The sequence below is a fragment of the Trichosurus vulpecula genome, chromosome 8, assembly GCF_011100635.1.
Source record: "Trichosurus vulpecula isolate mTriVul1 chromosome 8, mTriVul1.pri, whole genome shotgun sequence".
In the NCBI taxonomy this organism is placed as follows: domain Eukaryota; kingdom Metazoa; phylum Chordata; class Mammalia; order Diprotodontia; family Phalangeridae; genus Trichosurus; species Trichosurus vulpecula.
In genome coordinates, this window is record NC_050580.1 from 72,306,216 (window position 1) to 72,329,125 (window position 22,910).

Sequence of the window (22,910 nt, forward strand, 5' to 3'; positions counted from 1 at the left end):
TTGATACTTTTCCCCTTGGATTATATGCCATTTCTTACAAAACTGCAAAACCACGTGAATGTGAAAGCTACAAGGGACCTCAGAGGTCATGCAGTCTAAAGTGTATCTGATCAAGATTCCCCTCTACACCCCTGACAAGTGGTCATCTAGCATTTGTTTAAAGACTGCTTCTCAGAAAGAACTCCCTACATCCCAAGATAGCCTATTCCACTTCAGGTTAGCTCTAATTACTAAGAGCTAAAATCTCTCTCACTGCAACTTCCACCTAGTACTCCTAATTCTGTCCTCTGGGGTCAAGCAGAAGTTTGATCCTCTTTTCTTAAGATATCCCTTTGATACTAGGAAGACACCTACCATTTGCCTCCCTTTAAAAAATCCATCTGTAAATGCTATCCATCCCCAGAGAAAGAACTGACAGTGTCTGAATAAAGATTGAAGCATTTTTTAACTTTATTTTTCTTGAGGTTTTTTTAATATACATTTTCTTTCACAACATCTCTATTATGAATATGTTTTGCATGACTACACACGTATAACCTATATTGAATTGCTTGCCTTCTCAATGAGGGGAGGGAGGGAGAGAATTCAGAACTCAAAATTTTAAAAACAAATGTTAAAAATTGTTTTTACATGTAACTGGGGGAAAATAAAATACTAGACATAAGTTAATTAATTTAAAAAACTCCATCCCTATGCCCTTCATGTATACTTCTTCTTCCCATTTGCTAAACACAAACATTTCCCAAAGTTCTATTTTAAGGGTAGAGTTCATAGCAGTTCATAGGTGAAGTACACAAGAATTAATTAAGTCAGAATCATGGAAGTCAAAGTAGTCATAGTAGCCCAGAAGGAGGTGCCAAGAGGATAAATAACAGTTCAAGAGAGCCTCCAGGAATAATGTTAGTATCAGTCTTTATAAGCATGAAGCTGGGAAGTATAGAGTGGCTCTCCCACTGTCAGTGGATATCTCGACCAAACCAAGAGAGTCACCAATCTCACCCAAGGGGAAATTCCCTGAAGTCTCTATGGGGAAAACCTAGAACTCAGGGATGTGTTTGTTCCTCTATGCATCTGCTGTGCCTCCGAGTCTTTTCTCATTCTTCCTATGTTTCTCCCCAACAGGTCATCTTTTGAAGGGGGAAGGAAGAATGTCTCTCATCTCCCAACTTCTAGTGCCAATTAGATATAATGCAGACATAAAGCACTAAGTCATTTTTTTCTGCACCATGAAGATAATTTTATGCAAATTCCCCAGGCTTGAACCCAGCATTACACAGAGATAAATGTAAAGTTTTGTGTTTGACTTCAAAAAAGCAACTTCACAAGTAATAGAAGATGGAGGTGTAACAGCAAGCACCCTAGCATACCCAGGATGGCCTGATAGCACAGTTCTTTAACCTGCTTTACTAGGAAAGATAGCTTTTTAGGGGTCTTTAATTAGTTCAGGGGAAAACTCAGCACCCTGAACGTCAGAGAAAATATAAGCAGAGAAATTAGACCAACAGACAGGGGTCTTAATTGCTTGAACCAAAGTAATATTGCTATACACTTTACATACACCACTGGAATGAGAGAACCTTTACATCTGAGCAGTTGGGGAGTTCTAAACATATGGCTGTTCAGAGTGTCAAACAGGGAATTAAAAGATCCTTCTCATAAGTGAACCCCCAAAGCAAAATGCCAACTCAGAGTATATATATACTTCTCAGAGCAAGAAGGCATCACAACCCTTGTGACTCAGTGCCTAATTAGAAGTTAGCAAAATGTGTGAAAGCCTTCCTACAAGCAAGCCTCCCCTAAGCAAGCTTCCCTTAATGGGCTCCACATGAGGCATATTAATGGGCAGGGAAGATCTTATTATCCCATTAATATTACAGAGGGCAGGGGGGAGGAACCAAGATGGCAGCTGGAAAGCAAGGACTTGCTTAAGGTCCCCACCCAGGTCCCTCCAAACACCTATAAAAATGGCTCTGAACAAATTCTAGAGGTGCAGAACCCGTGAAATAGCAAAGGGAAGCAGGGCTTCAGCCCAGGACAGCCTGGATGGTTGCTGGGAAGGGTCTATCACATGGAGCAGAGCAGAGCCCATTATGGGCCACATCAAGACCAACCAGACCAGAAGCTGGGCAGAACAGGCGTAGCACCCTAAATCAGTGAGCCATGGCAGTTACCAGACTTCTCAACCCACAAATGCCAAAGGCAACAGAGAAGGTTGGTGGAAAAAAACTGCTTGGACAGAGTGAAAGGAGTTCAAGGTAGGCTACCACCCCCGGGGCGGCAGGGGTAGTGCAGCTCTGAGGCTGCTTCCAGAGCTAGAACTGCAGTTGCTTCTGGCCCCAGGCCCACCTAGTGGGAGGAATTAAGCAGCAGATTAGAGCAGGAGTGCAAAGCCTGCTTTGCCCTGTCTGGATCTGGGTCGCAATGCTAGTTGGTGATTCTTGGGGGAGAAGGAGCACTGCTGTGGCAGAGTTTGCTGTATGGAAGTAGCTCTGAAAATAGCAACACAGCCCCTCAAACTTGGGACAAAGTACTCTCTACTCTACAAGCAGTCATACCCCAACAAAAAGCTCAAGGGTCAAGTAGTTGACTAGGGACATGAACAGGCAGTGAAAACAGACTCAGATTCAGACTCAGACTCTGGAATCCTTTTTTGGTGACAAAGAAGACCAAAACATACAGCCAGAAAAAGGCGACAAAGTCAAAAAGCCTATATCAAAAGCCTTCAAGAAAAATATGAATTGGTCTCAGGCCATGGAAGAGCTCAAAAAGGATTTGGAAAAGCAAGTAAGAGAAGTAGAGGAAAAATTGGGAAGAGAAATGAGAAAGATGCGAGAAAACCATGAAAAACAAGTCAATCACTTGCCAAAGGAAACCGAAAAAATATGCTGAAGAAAATAACACCTTAAAAAATAGACTAACTCAAATGGCGAAAGAGCTCCAAAAAGCCAATGAGGAGAAGAATGCCTTGAAAGGCAGAATTACCCAAATGGAAAAGGAGGTCCAAAAGACCACTGAAGAAAATACTACTTTAAAAATTAGATTGGAGCAAGTGGAAGCTAGTGACTTTATAAGAAATCAAGATATTATAAAACAGAACCAAAGGAATGAAAAAATGGAAGACAATGTGAAATATCTCATTGGAAAAACCACTGAACTGGAAAATAGATCCAGGAGAGATAATTTAAAAATTATTGGACTACCTGAAAGCCATGATCAAAAAAAGAGCCTAGATATCATCTTTCAAGAAATTATCAGGGAGAACTGCCCTGATATTCTAGAGCCACAGGGCAAAATAGAAATTGAAAGGATCCACTTATTGAAGGGCTTGGAATATGATATTCTGGAGGTCAATGGAGCTAGGATTAAAACCAAGAATCACCTGCCCAGCAAAACTGAGTATCATGCTCCAAGGCAAAATATGGACTTTCAATAAAATAGAGGACTTTCAAGCTTTCTCAGTGAAAAGACCAGAGCTGAATAGAAAGTTTGACTTTCAAACACAAGAATCAAGAGAAGCATGAAAAGGTAAACAAGAAAGAGAAATCATAAGGGACTTACTAAAATTGAACTGTTTTGTTTACATTCCTACATGGAAAGATGATGTGTGTAATTCATGTGACCTCAGTATTAGGGTAGCTGAAGGGAATATACATATATATACAGAGAGAGGGCACAGAGGAAGTTGAATATGAAGGGATGATATCTAAAAAAATCAAATTAAGGGATGAGAGAGGAATATATTGAGACAGGGAGAAAGGGAGAGATAGAATGGGACAAATTATCTCACATAAAAGTGGCAAGAAAAAGTAGTTCATTGGAAGGGAAGAGGGGGCAGGTGAGGGGGAATGAGTGAATTTTGCTCTCATTGGATTCTACTTGAGGAGGGAATAACATACACACTCAATTGGGAATCTTACCCCACAGGAAAGAAGGAGGAATGAGATAAAAAAGGGGAGGATGATAAAAGGGAGGGCAGATAGGGGGAGGAGGTAATCAAAAGCAAACACTTTACAAAAGGGACAGGGTCAAGGGAGAAAATTGAATAAAGGGGGACTGGATAGGAGGTAGCAAAATATAGTTAGTCTTTCACAACAAGAGTATTGTGGAAGGGTTTTACATAATGATACATGTGTGGCCTATGTTGAGTCGCTTGCCTTCTTAGGGAGGGTGGGTGGGGAGGGAAGAGGGGAGAAAATTTGGAACTCAAAGTTTTAAAAGTAGATCAAAAAAAAGGTTGTTTTTGCATGCAACTGGGAAATAAGATATACAGGCAATGGGGCATAGAAATCTATCTGCCCTACAAGAAAGTAAGGGAAAAGGGGATGAGGGGAGTGGGGTGACAGAAGGGAGGGCTGACTGGGGAATGGAGGCAATCAGAATATATGCCATCTTGGAGCGGGGGGGGAGGGTAGAAATGGGCAGAAAATTTGTAATTCAAAGTCTTGTGGAAATCAATGCTGAAAACAAAAATATTAAATAAATAATAAAAATAAAAATAAAAAAAATATTACAGGGGGCAGGCATAACTAGATAACTATTTGTCTGAAGGAAGGAAAAATAAAAGGTCTTAACAAACTGCAACCTCAAAAAGTACCAGTAGTGTGAAATAATAGCCAAGAAAACAAATTTCATCTTAGCCTACACTGAGGGTCAAGTGTCCAGCCTTATTCTGTCCTGAGCAGACCACTTCAAGAGGACTGATGTTCGGTTCTAGGCGTCGTAGTTTAGGAAGGATTTTGATAATATTGAGAGCATCTAGAAAAGAGAAATCCAGATGATAAAGGGCTCTATTTAATTTAAGAAATCTGGAAAAGAAAAGACCTATAAAGGACATAGAACTTCCTCTAAAAATTCAAAAGGTTGTCATAGGAAAGAAGGATTAGAATTGTTCGGGTTGCCCTGAGGACATAACTAGAAGAAATAAGTGAGAGGTATAAAGAAATTTTTGGTTAGATAGAAGTGGGGGGAAATTCTAAGCTATCAGAGTAATCCAAAAAGGTAATGGGGTGCCTGGAGGTGCCAGGAGGTCTTCAAGCAAAGGCTATACGAGCCCTTCTCAGGTATGTCATAGAGTGGAATATTACTCCAAAATGGGCTCCTGACATCCCTTCTAATTAAAAGACTCAATGAATCAATATTTAATAACCTCGAAGTGGACTCATTACTTCTAATCTCTCTCTCTCTTCCAACATATTCTTGATACTACTGTCAGCAAAATCTCTTCCTTGGCTACTCCTCACCAATACAAGTTGTAACCCCCAGTAGAATGAAATTTCCTTGAGGCAGGGACAGTTTGCATTTCTGTTTTGTCTAGCACATATTATATATTCTTGTTAAATTGATGGCTATCTAGTCCAATCCTCTCATTCTACAGAGGAGGAAATAAGAAGTGATTGGTTCAGGTATAGCAATTTCCTTGGGCTTCAAAATAACTTTGATTTGTTTTGAGAAAACTGATTCATAAAAAAGTTCCACCACACACCACGCTGATCTCTATACTTCATTCTACTCAAAAACCTTAAAGAGTTTTCCATCATCTATCAAACTTAATCTGGCAGTCAAGATCCTGATCAACCTGGTTTCAGGCTTTTCTCACACTATGTCTCCCACTCCCTGCTTGTTGAAATCCTTCCCTTTTTTCAAGGCTCAATTGGTGCATGTTATGTTGGAGATGCCTATGTAACATCTAGTTCAAGATGTTCAAAAGGAACCCAGGGAACCTGATGAGATCACCAAGAAACATAATATTTGTAGACCTAAAAGACCTTAGAGTCACAGACTGTGAACCAGCTCACTCAACTATCTACTGAATCACCAGGGTCTAGACCAGGAGTGGGGAACCTGCATTCTCAAGACTACATGTGGCCCTCTAGGTCCTCTAGTATGGCTCTTTGACTGAATTCAAACTTCACAGAACAATTCCCCTCAATAAAAGGATTTGTTTTGCAAAACTTGGACTCAGTCAAAAGGCCACACCCAAAGACCTAGAAGGCCACATGTGACTTTGAGGCTTCAGGCTCCCCACCCCTGGACACTTCAAGCATCTTGCCATTTACCTTATTGATATAAACATTACCCACCTACTTGCTTTCCAACTCTTGCTCAGAGAAGAGTAATCAAATCAGTATTTCCCAATGTTTGGGAAAGGTCATGACAGTTTACTATCCTGTGGCTCCATTTATGATCCCTGAAACTCTCTAAATCAATACTCTTTTCCTTGGTTACCATTCAACAATACATGTTGTTATCTCTACTTCTTCCATGATGTCTTCCTTGATCCATTCCCCATCATTTCTCTCCCACCTGCCTCCCAATCTGGAAGTGATCCCTTGGACTCTTAATTCAATGTTCAGTTCAGAAATTCCAACTATGAGTTCCCACTTTACCAATCTCAATTTGTCCTTCTTTAGCAGCCGGTCCTCCAGGAACAATGGATTTCACATATATACCTCCATAGCGCACACTAGTGTTAATACCACCCTAAAAAAAAAAAAACAAACACAAACAAACCATTTGTCAACTCCAACATCACAAAAGCAGGATATGTGCTAGTGTGTGTCTCAGCAAAAAGTTTAATTCATATCTACCTTAGTAATAAACACAGCACTTTGTGGAACACAAATGCATATTATGAAAACTTTCGTAGAAATGCATTGAGGGAGGAAACAATTCTAATGTGGATATAACTTCTAGTCAGTGTAAGTCAGACCTTGACATTTCAGGAACTGTTTTATGAATTAATTTTCTCAAAACCAATCAGTTATTTTGAAGCCCAAGGAAATAACTATACCTGAGATACTTTAAGAATCACCTCGTATTCCCTCCTCTGTAATATAAGAGGGTTGGACTAGATAATCCAGCAGTTAAATAAGACCTTGTTATACCTAATATGTGCTAGCAAAACAGAAATGCACAGGTTAGACTGTCCCTGCCTCAAGGAAATGTCACTCTACTAGGGGTTACAACATGTATTGGTGAGTGGTAACCAAGGAAGAGAGTATTTATCTAGATAGTTTCAGAGATTACAAATGGAACCGCAGGGTAGTAAACTGCCATGCCCTTTCCCATAGCAGTGGTAACATTGTTTTGATTAGTCTTCTTTGAGCAAGAATTGGAAATATTTACATCAATAGGGTAGGAAGCGAGATGCTTGAATTGTCTAGACCCTGATGATTGGGTGGATAGTTCAGTGAGATGATGCACAGTCTGTAACTCTAGGGCCCTTTCTAGGTCTTCATACACTATCTTGCTTGGTGATCTCATCAGGTCCCCTGGGTTCAATTATTATTTCTATGCAGATAATTCCCAGATGTATATATTTAGCCCTTGTGTCTCTCCTGAACTCTGACCCCACATCATCAACTGCCTTTTGGATATCTTGAACTAGATATGCCACAGGCATCTCTGACTCAATATGCCCCTAAAGCATTCATCTTTCCCCCTATATCTTCTCCTCTTCTCAACTTTGCTATTTCTGTTTTAGTACCACAGTCCTCCCAATCACCCAGGCTCCCAATCTCAGCATCATTCTTAACTTCTCATTTGAACTCACCCCACTCATCCAATATGTTGTTGCTCCCTTCCTATACATCCCCCTTCTCTCCACTCACATAGCTGCCACCCCGGTATAAGCCTTCCATCACCTCTCATCTGAACTACTGAAATAGCTTTCTGATAGGTTTCCCTCTTTCATGTTTCTTTCCAGTCCAATCCATCATCCATCCAGTTAACAAAGTGATTTTCCTAAGGCATAAATCTGACTGTTACCCCCACACACACTTGATAAATTTCAGTGGCTCCCTATTATCTCCAGGGTCAAATATAAAGACCTCTGTTTAGAATTTAAAGCCCTTCACATCCTGGCCCCTTCTTACCCTCCCCAAACCTGGGATGCTCTAATATCTAGTATTTATATAACACTATAACACTTTCAGGTTTGCAAAGCTTTTTTACAAATATTATCTTACATCAACCAGGGACATATTATCCTTACTGATGAAGAAACTAAGGCAGACAGAGTGTAAGTGTCTTACGCAAAGTCACATGCTATTAATTGTCTGAAGTTGGCTCCGAACTCAAGTCTTCCTGACTCCAAATCCAGCACTCTATTCATGGAACCCCCCTAGTTGTCTCTACCTCCTCACCTCTGCCTCTTAGCTTCCCTGGCTTCCTTCAAGTCTCAACTCAAATCTCACCTTCTGCAGGAAGCTTTCTTAGTCCATTATGCTGCTAGTATCTAGTATCATTCCCCTGAGGTTACTTTCTATCTACTCTGTATGTATCTCATATGTATGTAGTTAATTACATGTTGTCTTCCCCATTAGGATGCGAGCTCTCTAAAGGCACAGACAGTACTCTAAAAAAAAATTCCTGGCACTTATCACAGTGCCTGGCACATAATAAGACCTTAATAAATGCTTGTTGACTATGGTTGTGTGTGTGTGTGTGTGTGTGTGTGTGTGTGTGTGTGTGTGTGTGTGATTAGAAGCAATGAATATTGATCTATAATAAGCAATGCTTTGGCATTTTTCCTGGCAGGATAGTCAGAGCTGGCTTATAATCCAGCTGCATTTTGTTAAGCAAAGAGTGGGAAAGAGTCTCACTATGCCCTTCCAATACCAGGAGCTTTTGCTCTTGAACTAACAGCAAGTCAGTCATTTTGCACCTTCTGGAAGCCATGACTAGGTTGACTTTCTCCACCTAATCTTTACACTCGATGTAGTTAATGAAAAGAGCCTCGAATTTGGCATCAGATGGCATGGGTTTGAATCATGAGTCTATTCATTACAAGCTGCGTGACATTGGAGGGGCTGATTTCTCTCGGGCCTTTTTCCTCACTTGCAAAAAGCGGAGGTTGAACTAGATGGCTTTTAACGTCCCTGCCAGCTCTAAAGCCTATGATTCTGTGCCTAAATTGCCTTTCAATATGCCAATAAGCATTTCATCTCGTCACCCATTGACTTTATAAAATCCATAGTAAAATACTTAACAGTCACACTAATTCCAAAGGTCCCATTTTCCTTAACCAATTCCACCCAGTAGGTTCCTCCAGTGTTGATTTTTGCAGGTGGTGAAGGGTAGGCGGAGTCAACGTCCTGTACCAAACAAGAACAGGAAACAATCATGGTAATTGGTTCCATTTATGCAGCTGGTTGAGTAGTGCACCTTTACCCCCTTACCACAGGAGACTACAGCTGTGTCTGACGATGCCAAACATTCAGACAAAAGCTGGAAAATATGCAGCAATTTCCCAGTACCTGGGTGTTTTCTCATTACTACAACAAACTACTCAGCTATCACAGTGAAGCTATCCATTTTCATCTGGCTGTTTGCCTAGGCCAGTCCTCTTGAATATTAAGGAATATCCAAAAGCCGCTTCAATGATCTACAGCTATGGTGTTTGGGGCTGGATTTCTGATTTTCTTTTATTTATTTATTTGTTCATTCATTCATCTGTCTATCTATCTCATCCATCTATCTATTTATTTATTACTGTGGCCAGACAAAAAATCCCTAAGGAAAGGGATGAACTCCATGAAGGACAGAGAAAGAAAATGCAGATCTACATGCTGTGGTATGACTGATCCTTCTGGCACTGGGGTTGTTGTCCATGCTCTAGTATGAACTACCCTCTACTATTTGCCATGGAGCATGCCCTGCCAATGGAAACAGCATGGCAGAGGGGATAAATGGGTGACCTTGGAGTCAGGAAGACTTGAATTCAAGTCCTCTGACATCAGCTATGGGGCCATGGGCAAGTCTCTTAACTACTCACCACCATCACCACTCCAGCCATTCTCTAAGGCTACATTTACAGAAGAGTTGCTCATCTGCATTAATGGAGGGAGCTTTCATACCAGGGGTTCCCTTCACTGATAAAATCTCATATCCAGAAACCTTATCCCCCCCCCCAACCAAAAAAATAGCCATATTGAAGATTTTTAGAGCAGATCCTTTCTTAAACCGCCCCATCTTGTGGCATCAATTTGTAGATTTCCTACAGACGCTCTCCAGAAAGTGCTCCCTTGATACATAACAAGAGCTCTTCTGGGTTTATACCATGCAATTCAGTTACTCAACATGAGTGCCATGGCTCCTCGTGGTCCCTAGTGCCTCCTTGCAATGGCAGAGCTCACAAGGAGCTTCCCTGGAGGGGCAGGTATCTCCAAGGGCAAGAACGTTTTCAGACAGTCTATCCTTCTCTTCTCCTGACCCAGGAAAGGGTCCCTTCTTCATCTAAATGCTCTGTTTGTGTCAGCATCTGACGTGATGCTGCCCTGAATCCCACGTTTCCAAAGCTGTTTCCTGTCACTCCATAAGAGGGAATGAAACAGAAAGTACAAATTGAGCCGAGAGAGTCAGTGTGGCTCAGAGGACCAATGAGAGTTCCAGAACAGAAGGTCCCCCCAGGCTTTCTGCCTTTTACATGTCCATGGTAGAAAATATTCCTGTTAGAGAACTTGAAATAGATGACTCTTAAATAAAAAACAACAGACCCCTGAAAAGAACAAATGTGATGTGTGATTTCATCAGTGTGGGTTCATCCCTACCCTGAAGCAAGATCGCGACCCTTCCACATTTTATTCCACGTGATTCTTGTCCTTCATTTCTCAGAAATCCTCCCTTTTCTCCCTGGCCAGACCTGTTACTTCATCAGGAAAGGCCAAGGAACTACCTCCTTCTACCAATACAGATCAGCACCTGGGTCTTGCCCAGAACATCCAGAGGTTAAATAACTGGCCCAGGGTCCCGTAGCCTGTATGTCTCAGGGAGGGGACTTCAACCCAGTTCTTCCTGATTGCTTGTCTGTCTCTCTATGGTAATAACAATAATATCACAGAGACACAGTGGATAGAGTGCCAGGCCTGGAGTCAAGAAGCCTCACCTTCCTGAGTTCAAATCTGGCCTCAGACACTTAATAGCTGTGTGACCCTGGGCAAGTCACTTAACCCTGTTTGCCTTAGTTTCCTCATCTGTAAAATGAGATGGAGAAGGAAATGGCAAACCACTCCAGTATCTTTGCTGAAAACCCCAAATGAGGTCACAAAGAGTCAGACACAACTGAAAAACAACTCAACAAATGATTGTAGCAATAGCTAACATTTCTATAGCACTTTGAAGTTTGCAAAGTACTTTACAAACAACTCATTTTAGTAGGTCCTGTTATGATCCCCATTTTAGAGATGAGGAAACTGAGGCACACAGATATTAAGTGACTTGCCTAAAGTCACACAGTTAGTAAGGGTCTGAGGCCAGACTTGAACTCAGATCTTCCTAACTCTAAGCCCAGCACTTTAACCACTGCACTCCTTCTATCTGCTCTGCCACATTGTCTTTCCAAATCCTCCTTAAAGGAAATAAAATATTAAGAATAAGTCTTTCAGGATCGATGACATTCCTTTCTCTATATTTCTTTGTTTCAACAGGCTGACACTCTACGATATATAGCTTTTCATTTGCAACCAGTCTCAGGTGGTAATTACCTCTGAGTGGAGTCTGCCAGCTGATGGAGTTGGAACCCGAGGTTGGCCCAGGTTGGGCACTAAGCTCCAAGAAAGCGTCGCCTCTAGCTCATCAATATTTATGCTTTGCTCTTTGCTGTTTGATGAACAGCTCCTTTGAAGGCTGTTTCTTCCACCGGCTGCAGGAGAGACCTCAGCCCTGGCAGGATCATGTTTTCTCTGACGGTTCATTCCCTCTGTGGGTGCTGCCTCACAGACGTCTGCAAAAACAAGCCTACAATCCATTGCCAGCCCCTGGATAGCGAGCAAGAATCTATATGTACATATGTAGGACGAGGTATATATCTTTGTCTTTCAATCAGGCGTGTCTCTTTTTAGCTGCTTTGGAGTTATTAGTGTCAATAGTGCCTGAGCAACACAATCATTCACTGATTTTTTAATTCCTTGGCAAGGAAAACCCGAGAGGAGGGAGGTGCAATCACACAACCTATCCAGATATATGACTGTCATGTTTAGAAAGCAGGGATTGGAATTCTAGATTTATGTTAGGAAACTAAAAATGTGTTATCGTTCAGTCCAGATTAGCTGAGTAGCCGGAGTGATGTGGTCAATCCCATGTCGGACCAGAAATCTAGAGACCTGGTAAACTGGAAGTACCTACGTGACTTGGCACCAGGAAGGTCTAGGTTCAAATCCATTCTCTAACATTTGTTAGCTGTGTGACCAGGAGCAAATCACTTAACCTCTCCAGCCCTCGGTTTTCCTATCTATTAAATGGCTACCTTTAAAACTTTCAAAGAGTTAAGATCTGTCCATAAGTGGAATGGGCCACCTTGAGAGGTAGAAGGTAGCCCTCTCCAGTCTTTGAGTTTGTTTCATGGAGCTTTGACTGCTTCTAGGATGCATATGATGTGCCTGTTTCCCTCTGGGTGTCTTCTGAGGGTCCACTGTTGGACTCTGCTTCTCAAAGAGTGGATCTAAGCAATGATGGAGTACCCCCATTAATATGGCCCTGAGCTAAGTATCTACAACTGAGCTCAATCCCCCACTCCTAGAAAGGGGGCCCCAAAGTGCATCTCAAGCCATGACAACTTACAACTTATCACAAAATAAATAAACATTGGTACGCCAAAGAGAACAGATAGAAGCCTTGATAAAAAGTAATAATAACTGGTATCCATATACTATTTTAGGTTGTATAAAACATTTTACATATATTATCTCATTTGATCCTAAGATGGGAGTTGTTATTATATCCCTCTTCTCAGATGAGGAGACAGAGGCTCAGACATTTACAGTGACTTGTCTAGCTAGGGTGACACAGACAATAAATTCAAAAGTGTCCCTCATCACGCTCCCCTAGGTCCTGTCCCCTAGGCTTCAGCCTACATTGCCTATCCCCAGTATGCCTCTACCTAACCATCTATGTTTGTGTGAACAAGCTAGAGGCCATGCCAGGGGTGTGCCAGTTGTGAGTTGCACACAAAGAATCGATAGCTATGTCTAGCTACTACTGAAAGGATTTTCCCCTTCAGTTGGGAACTTAAAGATTTGGTCTGCTCCCCTTGAATTTCCTGGGTCTATTGATTTATGCAACTGCATTATTTAGTCATTTATCACCGATGGGGAAAAGCAATTTTAAAAGTACTACGGAGAATTAAAGGGCCAGTGTTCTGCACTAATTTCTTGAGCTATCCTCTCCTAAAAATTACATAATCTCTCTAAATCCATCTTACCTCTTACCTTTGGGTTGAGAAACAATCAGGTCCACCTTGTCAGGAGAATTCTGAATGATTTTAACAGCCATATTAAACGTGACACCCTCCAAACTAATGTTATTCAAGGAGATTACTCTCCCTCCTGGAAAATGAAACCATGCAGACAAACACAGAAAATAAATAAGCAAGAAAGAGAGCCAGCCCTAACTGAAATAATCACAGCTCACACATTCAGCTGGTAACACAGGGCTTCTTAACCTGAGCTCTGTGAACTTTTTTTAATTTCCATAACTGAATTTCACTATTATTCATTTCCTCTGTAATCCTCACCAGTGATCCTGATTTTTGTCTCGCTGCTGGCCTTTGATAATTCTGGAGGAGAGAGTGAGGCTGACAAATTAGCTTAAATCCAATTCACATGCAAGTCAAGACATCACTCTTGTGACATCATTGATCCTCTTTGAGAAAGAAGGACAACCAACCAACCAACCAATCATTTAATTTTATACATTTAAAAAATTTATTCTGAGAAGCAGGCTTTGCCACAGGCTTTACCATTCTGCCCAAGGGGTCAATGACACAAGGTTAAGAAGCCCCGATATTAATCGCTAGCTTTTGTATATCACTTTAAGGTTTGAAAAGCACTTCACATTGTTATTTCACTTGACCCTTACAACCCCATTGTGAGGTAGGGGCTGTTATTATTATTATATTATTACAGAAGAAACCGATGCTGAGAGAGGATAAGTGACTTGCCCAGGATGACACAGCTAGTAAGTCTGAAACTGGATTTGAACGCAGGTCTTCCTTCATTGCAAGTCAATGCTATCTGTAGAGCTACCTTGATGCCTCAAAGTGCCATTGTCTACACTGTCTCATTTGAGGTTGTCAAGGTATTATTGAGAAGCAGCATGAAACATGGTAATGACTAGAGGACAAGACTTGGAATAAAACAATTCAGGTCAGGTCCAAACTCTGACACATCTCAGCCATGAGACCACAGGCAAGTGCCTTAACATCTCCATTCTTTACCCTACTCTCTAAGACTATGGGATATAGAAGAGTTATTGCTTCTCCTTTCATCAGTGCATTGATGAAAGGAATTTCCACACCAGGAATTCTTTAGAACCAAGAAATCACTTTGTTAAAGTATATTTTTGCAGACAAAGAAAATTCACATGACTAGTACAAGGTCGCACAGCTGGTAAACACTAGAGAAGGGATTGAAATTCAGCTTTGCTCCCTCCAAGTCCAGGGCTCTTTCCACTATGGGCATGCCACCTCCACGAACCTCCCCCTGTTCTACACACCTCATCCCCACTCTGACACACAAAAAAATCCTATCATTTCTCTAGCAAGTATTTTACAGTAACAAAATATTTTACATACATGATCTCCTTTGACATTCGCAACAACTTTGTATAAAACATTGATAACTAAATGAGAAATGCAAGATTTACCTGGCTTGATCTTTTTTGCTCTCTCAGCAGGTCCCCCAGGTATAATGGAAGCAATAAAGATTCCCAGGTCCAGTTTACCCACATTTTCACTTCCAATGATGACAAACCCTGCGGTAGGAGACAAAATCTAAGGACATGCAGGTTGCAGGACAGTATCGTGGCTGACAGACTATGGCTTCCATTAGGTAGGGGTAACAATTTGTTTGGATGATGTAATTCGAAACAACAAAAGAGATGAGCAGTATAATTTCAAAGCACAGCTCAAGCCAAGAAATGAAGTAAATGTCCCCAAAAAACATCTTCTGCAGGGAGTGACGTCCTACTGATGATACTCTGCAGTTATATTGGACAATCAGAAGAAAGGGAAAAGGATTTCAGAGAAACAGGTCTTCAATTGTGCCCAATTTCTCAGGACTTCTCCAGAATAGATAAGAAGTATGGTGTAGTGGGCAGTGTGATGGACTTAGAGTAGGAAGAGAGGAGTTCAAATGATGACTCTTGATATTGACTAGTTATGTGACCAATCTGTCTGGGCTTAAGGCAACTCTCTAACACTACACATTTTAGGTGGGTTGCTTTATGAAGGAACTTAGAAAAAAGACTCAGAAATGTAGGAAGCGGAGTAAGGTGATGAGAGCAGTTATGATCTTTTCATCATTAAAACATTAAATATAAAGTTAGTTAAGAAGCCTAAATATAATACAAATCAAAAGGTTATCAAATAACATGAATATATTTTTGTACTGCCTTAGGGATCTTAAAATGCCGGTTTCAAAGGTATCAGCATGTATTGGTAACTTAATAATGATAATATTAAGAAGAAGGAAGCAACCTGATGTAACGGATAGAGTGCTAGACTTAAAATCCTGAAGCCTGGGTTCAAATCCTCCCTCTGATACTAACCAGCTATGACCCTGGGTAAGTTACTTCATATTTTAGGGCCTCAAGGAAGTCCCTAGGATTTACCTCCTAAAGCACAGGTAGGTTGTGATCTTCCTCACACTGGGACAACTCTGTGAAGTAGGCAAGGAGGGGATTTTGTCCCCATGTTAACAAGTGGAAACTGAAGTTCTGAGTGTTTAAATGATTTGCTCAATTTCACAAATCTAGTAAAGGATAGAATTCAGAACTCACTCTGTTTGATTCTTGCTCCAGTTCTTTCCATGGCCAAACACTGCTATAAAAATCCCAGCTGGGTCATTGCTAATGTTTTGCAATCCTTCAACTCTGTCTACCCTTGTGTACTCTGTTCATTCCCCACAACGACTGTTCCCAATCTTTTATTTATATTTCCCCCAACCACCATGGCTGAGAAGATTAAAACTATATGGCCAAGAAGAGCCTTGGTTCCCCTCTCTAGTCCTCAAGTCTCCAAACAGTTCTGAGAATAATCACCCATTTTTTCTCTTCCTCCCTTCCTTCTTTCTTTTTCTTCCTTCCTTCTTTCCTCCCTTCCTTCCTTCTTTCCTTCCTTTCTTGTCCTCTTTTTCCTTCTTTATTCCTTTCCTTCTTTTTTCCTCATTCTTACTTCTTTTATTTCTCTCCTTCCTCCTTTCTTTACTTGTTTCCTTCTTTCCTTCATTTCCTTCTTTCTTGTTTTTCTTCTTTCTTTCCTTCCTCCCTTTTTCTCCCCTTAATTCCTTCTGTTCTTCCCTGACTTCCTTCTTTTTTCTTTCTTTCCTTGCATTTTTCTTTCCTTCCTTCTCTCTTTCTTTCCTTTTCTCCTACCTTCTTTCTTTTTTCCTAACTCCCTGCTTCTTTTATTTCTTTCCTTTGTTCCTCCTTTCTTTACTCCCTTGCTTTTTCCTTAATTTCCTTCTTTCATTCTTTCCTTGTTTCTTTCCTCCCTTCCTTTTTCCTCCCCTTAATTCCTTCCTCCACTCTTTCCTTTTCTTCTGCCTTCTTTTTTGTTCTTTACTTCCTCCCTTTTTTCTTTCTTCCTTTTCCCTTTTCTTCTTTTCCTCCTTTCTTTCCCTCTCTCTTCCCTTCCTGCTCTCCTTTCTGTCACAGAGGCTGAATTTCCTATGCCTCACTAAGGTTGAAATCCTACTCACTGTATGTGCTTTTGATTTTATTCATCACCCCTTTCTCTAGGACTTGGATCCAATAGGAAAGTTTTCAGTTTCATGCATACTCATTCTCTGCCTTGTCACTAGTTCCTTCCCATCTACCTACAACCATTACTAGGTCTCCTCAATCCTTAGAATAAAAATTAAAATCCTTCCTTTGCCCTATCTAGCTACTATCCTATCTCCCTGTTTCCCATAACTCAATTTGGGGAAAAATTTTGGGGGAAAAAAAAGTCTTCCTCCTTCACTTGCATTTTCTCTCTCTCCACCCTCTCCTTAGTTTCTAGCAATCAAACTTCTTCCCCCATTACTTCACTGAAACTGTGCTCTCTCAGGTAAGCCATGACTTCTTAATTATCAAATTTAATGTATTTTTTGCTGTTGTCATCTTTCTTGACCTCCCTGAAGGTTGGAAGAATATTAACTACCCCCTCCCTCACTCCCACCAGATGGGTTCAAAGAACTCTTTCTTGGTTTTCCTAATATTTCAGGAACATCCTCTCTTTTCTTGAAAGATCTTCTTACTTTTCCAACATCCTTTAATGTGTGTTTACCCCCTTGTCTTCCTCACTAAAAATAAACTTCATGAAGATAAACATCCTACTTTATTTAAGTAATATCCTTCTCCTGGAACCCAGTACATTGTTTTGTATAAAATAAATGTTCCACATGAGTCTGATGAATTATGACTGATCCCTGGATAGAAAATATCCGTGACAGGAATTCTTAGCCTGGGTCTATAAGCATGTTTTTAAGAAACATTTTGATAACTGTATTTCAATATAATTGGTTTACTTTGCAAGGCCATATATTTTGTATGATGCATATAAAAATACTGCTCTGAGAAGAGACCTATAGGCCTCACCAGACTACCAAAAGGACTCCTGACACAAAAGAAGATTAAAAAACCCTGCTTTAGGGCCCCATAAAGAGAAGGGGGGAAAAAGCAGGAGTAGTCTAGGAAAGCAATGAATCACGTTGAGAGAGTTGTAAAACATGAAAAGAGCCAACTACATTTCCCCATTAGGAAAGTTCACCCATGTTTACCCATAAATACTAGGTCTCCACATATTTTGGAGGAGATATTGGATCATACATACACAAGCAACATTACTTACCAAAACCATGCTGTGGGTCTCTTTTTAGAGTCACACAAATGATTTCTCGTTCTAATCCAGTTAGAAAATTTTCTCTTTGGAGATTTTGTGACCCTGGAGGCACAAAAAAGGGACAAATGATTTGAGGTCAAGATACATGATAATGGGGTGGTGTTTAATCTGAAGAAAGGAAGAGTTGGTTGGGGCATCGTTATGTTGTTCAAATAAATGGTCATGTGATCATAGGAATTTTAGAGCTGGGAAGGGGCTTCAAACTTTCAGTTCAAGCCCCTCATTTTACAGATAAGAAAACTCAACACTAGAGAGATGAAGGCTTTTGTCCAGAGTCATAATAATAATCCTAGTAGAGCTAGGACTTGAACCCGAGTCATATTGAAGAGATGTCACATGGGAGAGGAGATGAAATTGCTCTACTTGGCCCCATAGAGTAAAAATAAGAGCAATGGGTAAAACTTGTAGGGAGATGGTTTGTAACTTCATAAAACAGAATGAGCTGTTTTGAGAAATAGTGAGCTCCCCATTACTGGAGGGTTTCAAGTATAGAATGAAGGCTATTATAGAAGGCATTCAAGCTTCACATAAGAATTGTTTACCTGAGCTCCCAGGACCCTTCCAAAACTAAGGTCTCTCTTGGTCTGTCTGTCTGCCTCTCTCTCTCTCTCTCTCTCCTTCTCTCTCTCTCTGAGTCTGTGTATCTCTTTGTCTCTGTCTCTGTCTCTTTGTCTCTATCCCTGTCTATCTCTCTGTCTCTGTCTCTGCCTCTCTGTCTCTGTGTCTCTGTCTCTCTCCCTCTCTCCTGTCTCTCTTCATCTCTCTATCTCTGCATCAGTGTATCTCTTTGTCTCTGTGTGTGTCTCTGTATCTCTCTCTCTCTCTCTCTGTCTCTCTCTCTCCCTCTTCTCTCTCTCTGTCTCTCTCTCTCTCTCTCTCTCCTCTTTCCCCCTGCTTTCCCACCCCAAAAACAGACGAAATGACAAAGTCTTGATTTGGCTTGATGATAGTACTTTCCTACAAAAGGTTAAATAACTGATGTGGAAAACTACCATTCTGGACCTGATTCTTGTAACCAATGAATATTTAGTAGAAATTGTGAGACCCTTGGGAGAAAATGATTGTTCCACATTAAAATTTGGAAAGGAAAGAAAGGTTGGAAATAATCTGACACAAACCCTAGATTTGAGGAGAACAGATTTCAGAGTTCAGATAAATAATAATTGTGATGTCATGACCTAAAATTCTACAGGGATATTCACCCAAAATGGATTGGAAGCTTTCCAAATGAAATTCTAACAACATAAACAACAATTATTCTAATGAAGAAGAAAAGGGAACACTGCCTTGAAAATGAATATGCACATACAAGGAATTTATTAACCAACGTTGATTTGTAAAAGACATGTAAAGAAGACGAGAGCAAAGGGGAAAAGTCTTTTAAGAATTGCATCAATAGGGTATGCAGAGCTAAGATGGCAAAGCAATGGGAAGAAATATAAAACCCCTCCAAATGCATCTAAAAAATGCTCCAGACTAAATCCTGATCAGGAGATCCAAGGAAAAAAATCACAATTAGTTTTTTTGTTTTTTTTGTTTAGTCCAGACCATCATAAAGAGAGGAGGAGGCAGAGTAGAGGAAGGAAGGGAGGAAGGAAGGGAGAGAGGGAGAGAGAGAGAGAAAGAGAGAGAGATCCATGGACACTCAGGATAGGATCTGGCTGGAAAAGAACATGCTGAGCATTTCATTGCAAGGAGAAGATGTGCACCAGGACAAGAAGAAGTCCCAAATACAGCACAGATGGGTCTAAACTTATGCAAGGTTAAGGAATAGTTGCAAACTGGCAACTCTGTTTCTCATTGCCCAGTTTTAGGTCACAGGTCCCGGATTCACTGAAGAGGAAACCTGTGTCTTGGAGTTGCATCCCAGAGTGAAGAGACTAGGCCCTAAATGGAGCAAGAAGAAAGTTCAAAAACAAGTGGCAGCTCTGTGGCTTGAACCCCAGGAGTGGATCGGAGCATCGATTCCAGCTTCCATCCCAGTTGGAAGCCTAAAGCAAAATAAACAGAGCAGGAATTCTAGACCAAGGAAGGTGTACAGTTCTGTCCAGGTAGCTGATAGTGGCTGAGTCCAGTGGAACTCCAAATGGGGCAAGGTCACAGAGGTGTTGCTCAGATTTTATTCAGACCAAGAACTCATAGAGATCATCCTAGGGGAGCAGCAATCAGACTTGAACACAACTGCAAAATCAATACCCCACGAAAGCAGCAACAGGAGCAGCCCAGACCCTCTCTCATAAAGTGTGCAAAGCCTGACCCTAACATAAAATCTGAGATCAAGAAGTAGGCTGGAGCTATGAGCAAACAAACAAATGTCCCACCATTAAAAACTCATATGGGAACAGAGACATTCAAGCCACAAACCCAGAAGAAGAGAAGTACTCCAAAACACCCACAAGCGAAACATCAAAGGAAAGCACAGCTTGGGAACAAGTTCAAATAAGATTCCTAGAAGAGAGGAACCAAAACTTTTTTAAAGAATTTAAAAATTGTTGGTCTTTTTATAAATTAAAAACAAAGATAGAAAGAAATAAATGAGAGCTAAAATAACATCTTGGCACAAGAGATACAAAACTTTGCCCAAGCAATGAACTCCCTGAAAATTAGAATGGACTAAACAGAAGATAATGATTCCATCAAACATTAAGAAATGTTAAAATAGAGTCAAAAGAGAAATGAAATAAAAGAAACTAAAATGCATCTCATAGCGAAAACAACTAACCATAAAGACAGATCTCAATCTCAGAGAGATTGTTTAAGAATCACTGGACTACTTTAAAGTCATGACAAAAAAGAAAAAAGAGCATGGATATAACATTTCAATAAATCACAAAACTACCTAGATTTTTTAGAACCAGAGGGCCAAATGGAAATAGAAACTATCTACCAGTCACTTCCTGAAATAAATCCCAGAAGGAAAACTCTGAGGAGCATTATACCTGAAATCCAGAGCTTACAGGTCAAAGAAAAAATACTTCAAGCAACCAGAAAGAGTATTTGAAGTTATCAAGAGTCACATTTAAGATTACATATGATACTACTATAAGGAAATGAAGACCTTGTAATATAATGATTCCAGAGGGCAAAGGATATAAATATAAAACCAAAAATAATTCAACCATCAAAACTGAGTGTAGTCCAGGGTGGGGAGGTAGGGAGGCAGCAGTGGACTTTTAATGAAATAGAGAACTTCCCAGCACTCCTAGTGAGAAAAGCAGAGCTACATAGAAATTTTGAAGCACAAATACAATAATCAAGAGAATGCATAAAGGAAAACAAATAATCATAAGTAACTAAACAAGGATAAACTGTTTACATTATAATATGGGGATTTTTCTGTATGTGTCTGCTCTGACCCTTATCATCATCAGAGGTCACAGAGAGAGCCTAATTAGACAGAAGACCTGGAAGAAGTTCTGTTATAATGATCTTAAAAGAAGAATGTAAAGGGAGGGGAGGGAGAGGAAAGTTGGAGGAAATTATCTCACATAATCAGTGTGTACAAGTAGAAACATAACCAAAGAGGAAGGGGTTGAGGTAATGGGTGATACCTGAGTCTCACTCTTATCTGAACTGGTTAAGAGAGAAGAACACACATACACACACACACTCACATACAAACACTCACATACACACACACATATATATACACATTATATATATACATATATATAATATGAATATATATAAAGGAGAGGAGAGAGAGAAAGAGGGAGGGAGAGAGAGAGATGTGTGGGTACAGAAATACATTTCACAAAACAGGCAAACAGGAGAGAAAGGAGAGAAGGGAAGAAGGGATAAGAAGGAGGTTAAATAAACAGTGATATTTGTCCTAAGCAAAACAAACTCTAAAGGTGTACAAAAATATTTATAGCAGTTCTTTATGTGGTGGCAAAGAATCTGAAACTGAGAGCATGCACATCAGTTGGGTGATGACTGAATATGTCGTGATATATAAATGATGTGACACTACTGTGCTGTAAGAAACGATGAAGCAGATGGTTTCCAAGAAACCTGGAAAAACAAATGAACTGATGCAAAGTGAAGTAGGCATAAACAGGAGAATAATACAATATTACAATTTATACAAGTATAACAATATTATAAAAACAGACTTGGGAACACTGATCAGTATAATGACCAACTGTGATTCCAGAATCCTGATAACAAAACATGCTCTCTACCTTCTGGTAAAGAGGTGAAGGACTGAGTGAAGAATTACATATGTGTGTGTATGTATGTATGTATGTATGTATGTGTGTATGTGGGTATGGGACATGGTCAATGCAGGAATTTGTTTTGCTTGAACATACATGTTTGTAAGAAGATTTTGTTTTCATTTCTCAGTCGGGGTGGGTGGTTAAGGGAGAGAAGTTTTGCTAATTGAAAAAAATTAAATTTAAAGAAGAATATCGATAGCACTAAAGCTCTAAATAAGCAGAGCCGGGTAACGAATGCCAAAGATGACAAACATGACTTTGTTTAGACACGTCAGGAGTCAGAAGATCAAAGCAGAGACAGAATGTGGGTAGATGAGATGATGCTGATGGATGTTGGAAAGAAGGCCAAACATCTGATTTTCTCTACTGAGATTGAGAAAGATCGAACAAAAATGGTTCACGAGGAATCAGAACCCAAAGAAAGTGAACAGGAGGCCACATAGCACCTAGCTACTCTCAGTGGATTCAAGACGTGAGACCCGAAGGAGGGAAGGGGTTCAGGACAGACGTCTCCTTTCCCACCTGGCTGTACTGCTTTGGGATTTTTCTGACTTCTCTATGTACTATGCCACAGGAACCTTGTCATTGGGAAAACCTCATCACCCTTCAAGGTCTCATCAACCTTGGTACCCACATCTCATCACTGCCCTCTGCCTCTCTGGTTGGCGGGTAGAACCATGAACTCTAAAACTTACATTTAAAGATCAGAGCACCTCTTAATTTCCCACCTGGCCGCACTATTTTGATTCTTCTCTGATTTCTCCACCATGGCCCAGCTTTTGGCTTCAGATAACTTCTCCTCCTTCCTCTCC

The 22,910-nt window shown here is 40.5% G+C and overlaps 1 protein-coding gene across 1 annotated transcript in view; it reads right to left on the reverse strand.

Moving 5' to 3' along the window:
- The window catches only part of FRMPD2 (FERM and PDZ domain containing 2), a 215,795-nt gene that overhangs the window by 124,383 nt on the left and 68,502 nt on the right, over positions 1-22,910 (reverse strand). Inside the window, 6 exon segments of the mRNA XM_036736525.1 lie at positions 6,387-6,480; positions 8,991-9,095; positions 11,484-11,722; positions 13,206-13,322; positions 14,641-14,748; positions 17,828-17,920. Of these exon segments, the coding sequence (XP_036592420.1) occupies positions 6,387-6,480; positions 8,991-9,095; positions 11,484-11,722; positions 13,206-13,322; positions 14,641-14,748; positions 17,828-17,920 (756 nt within the window).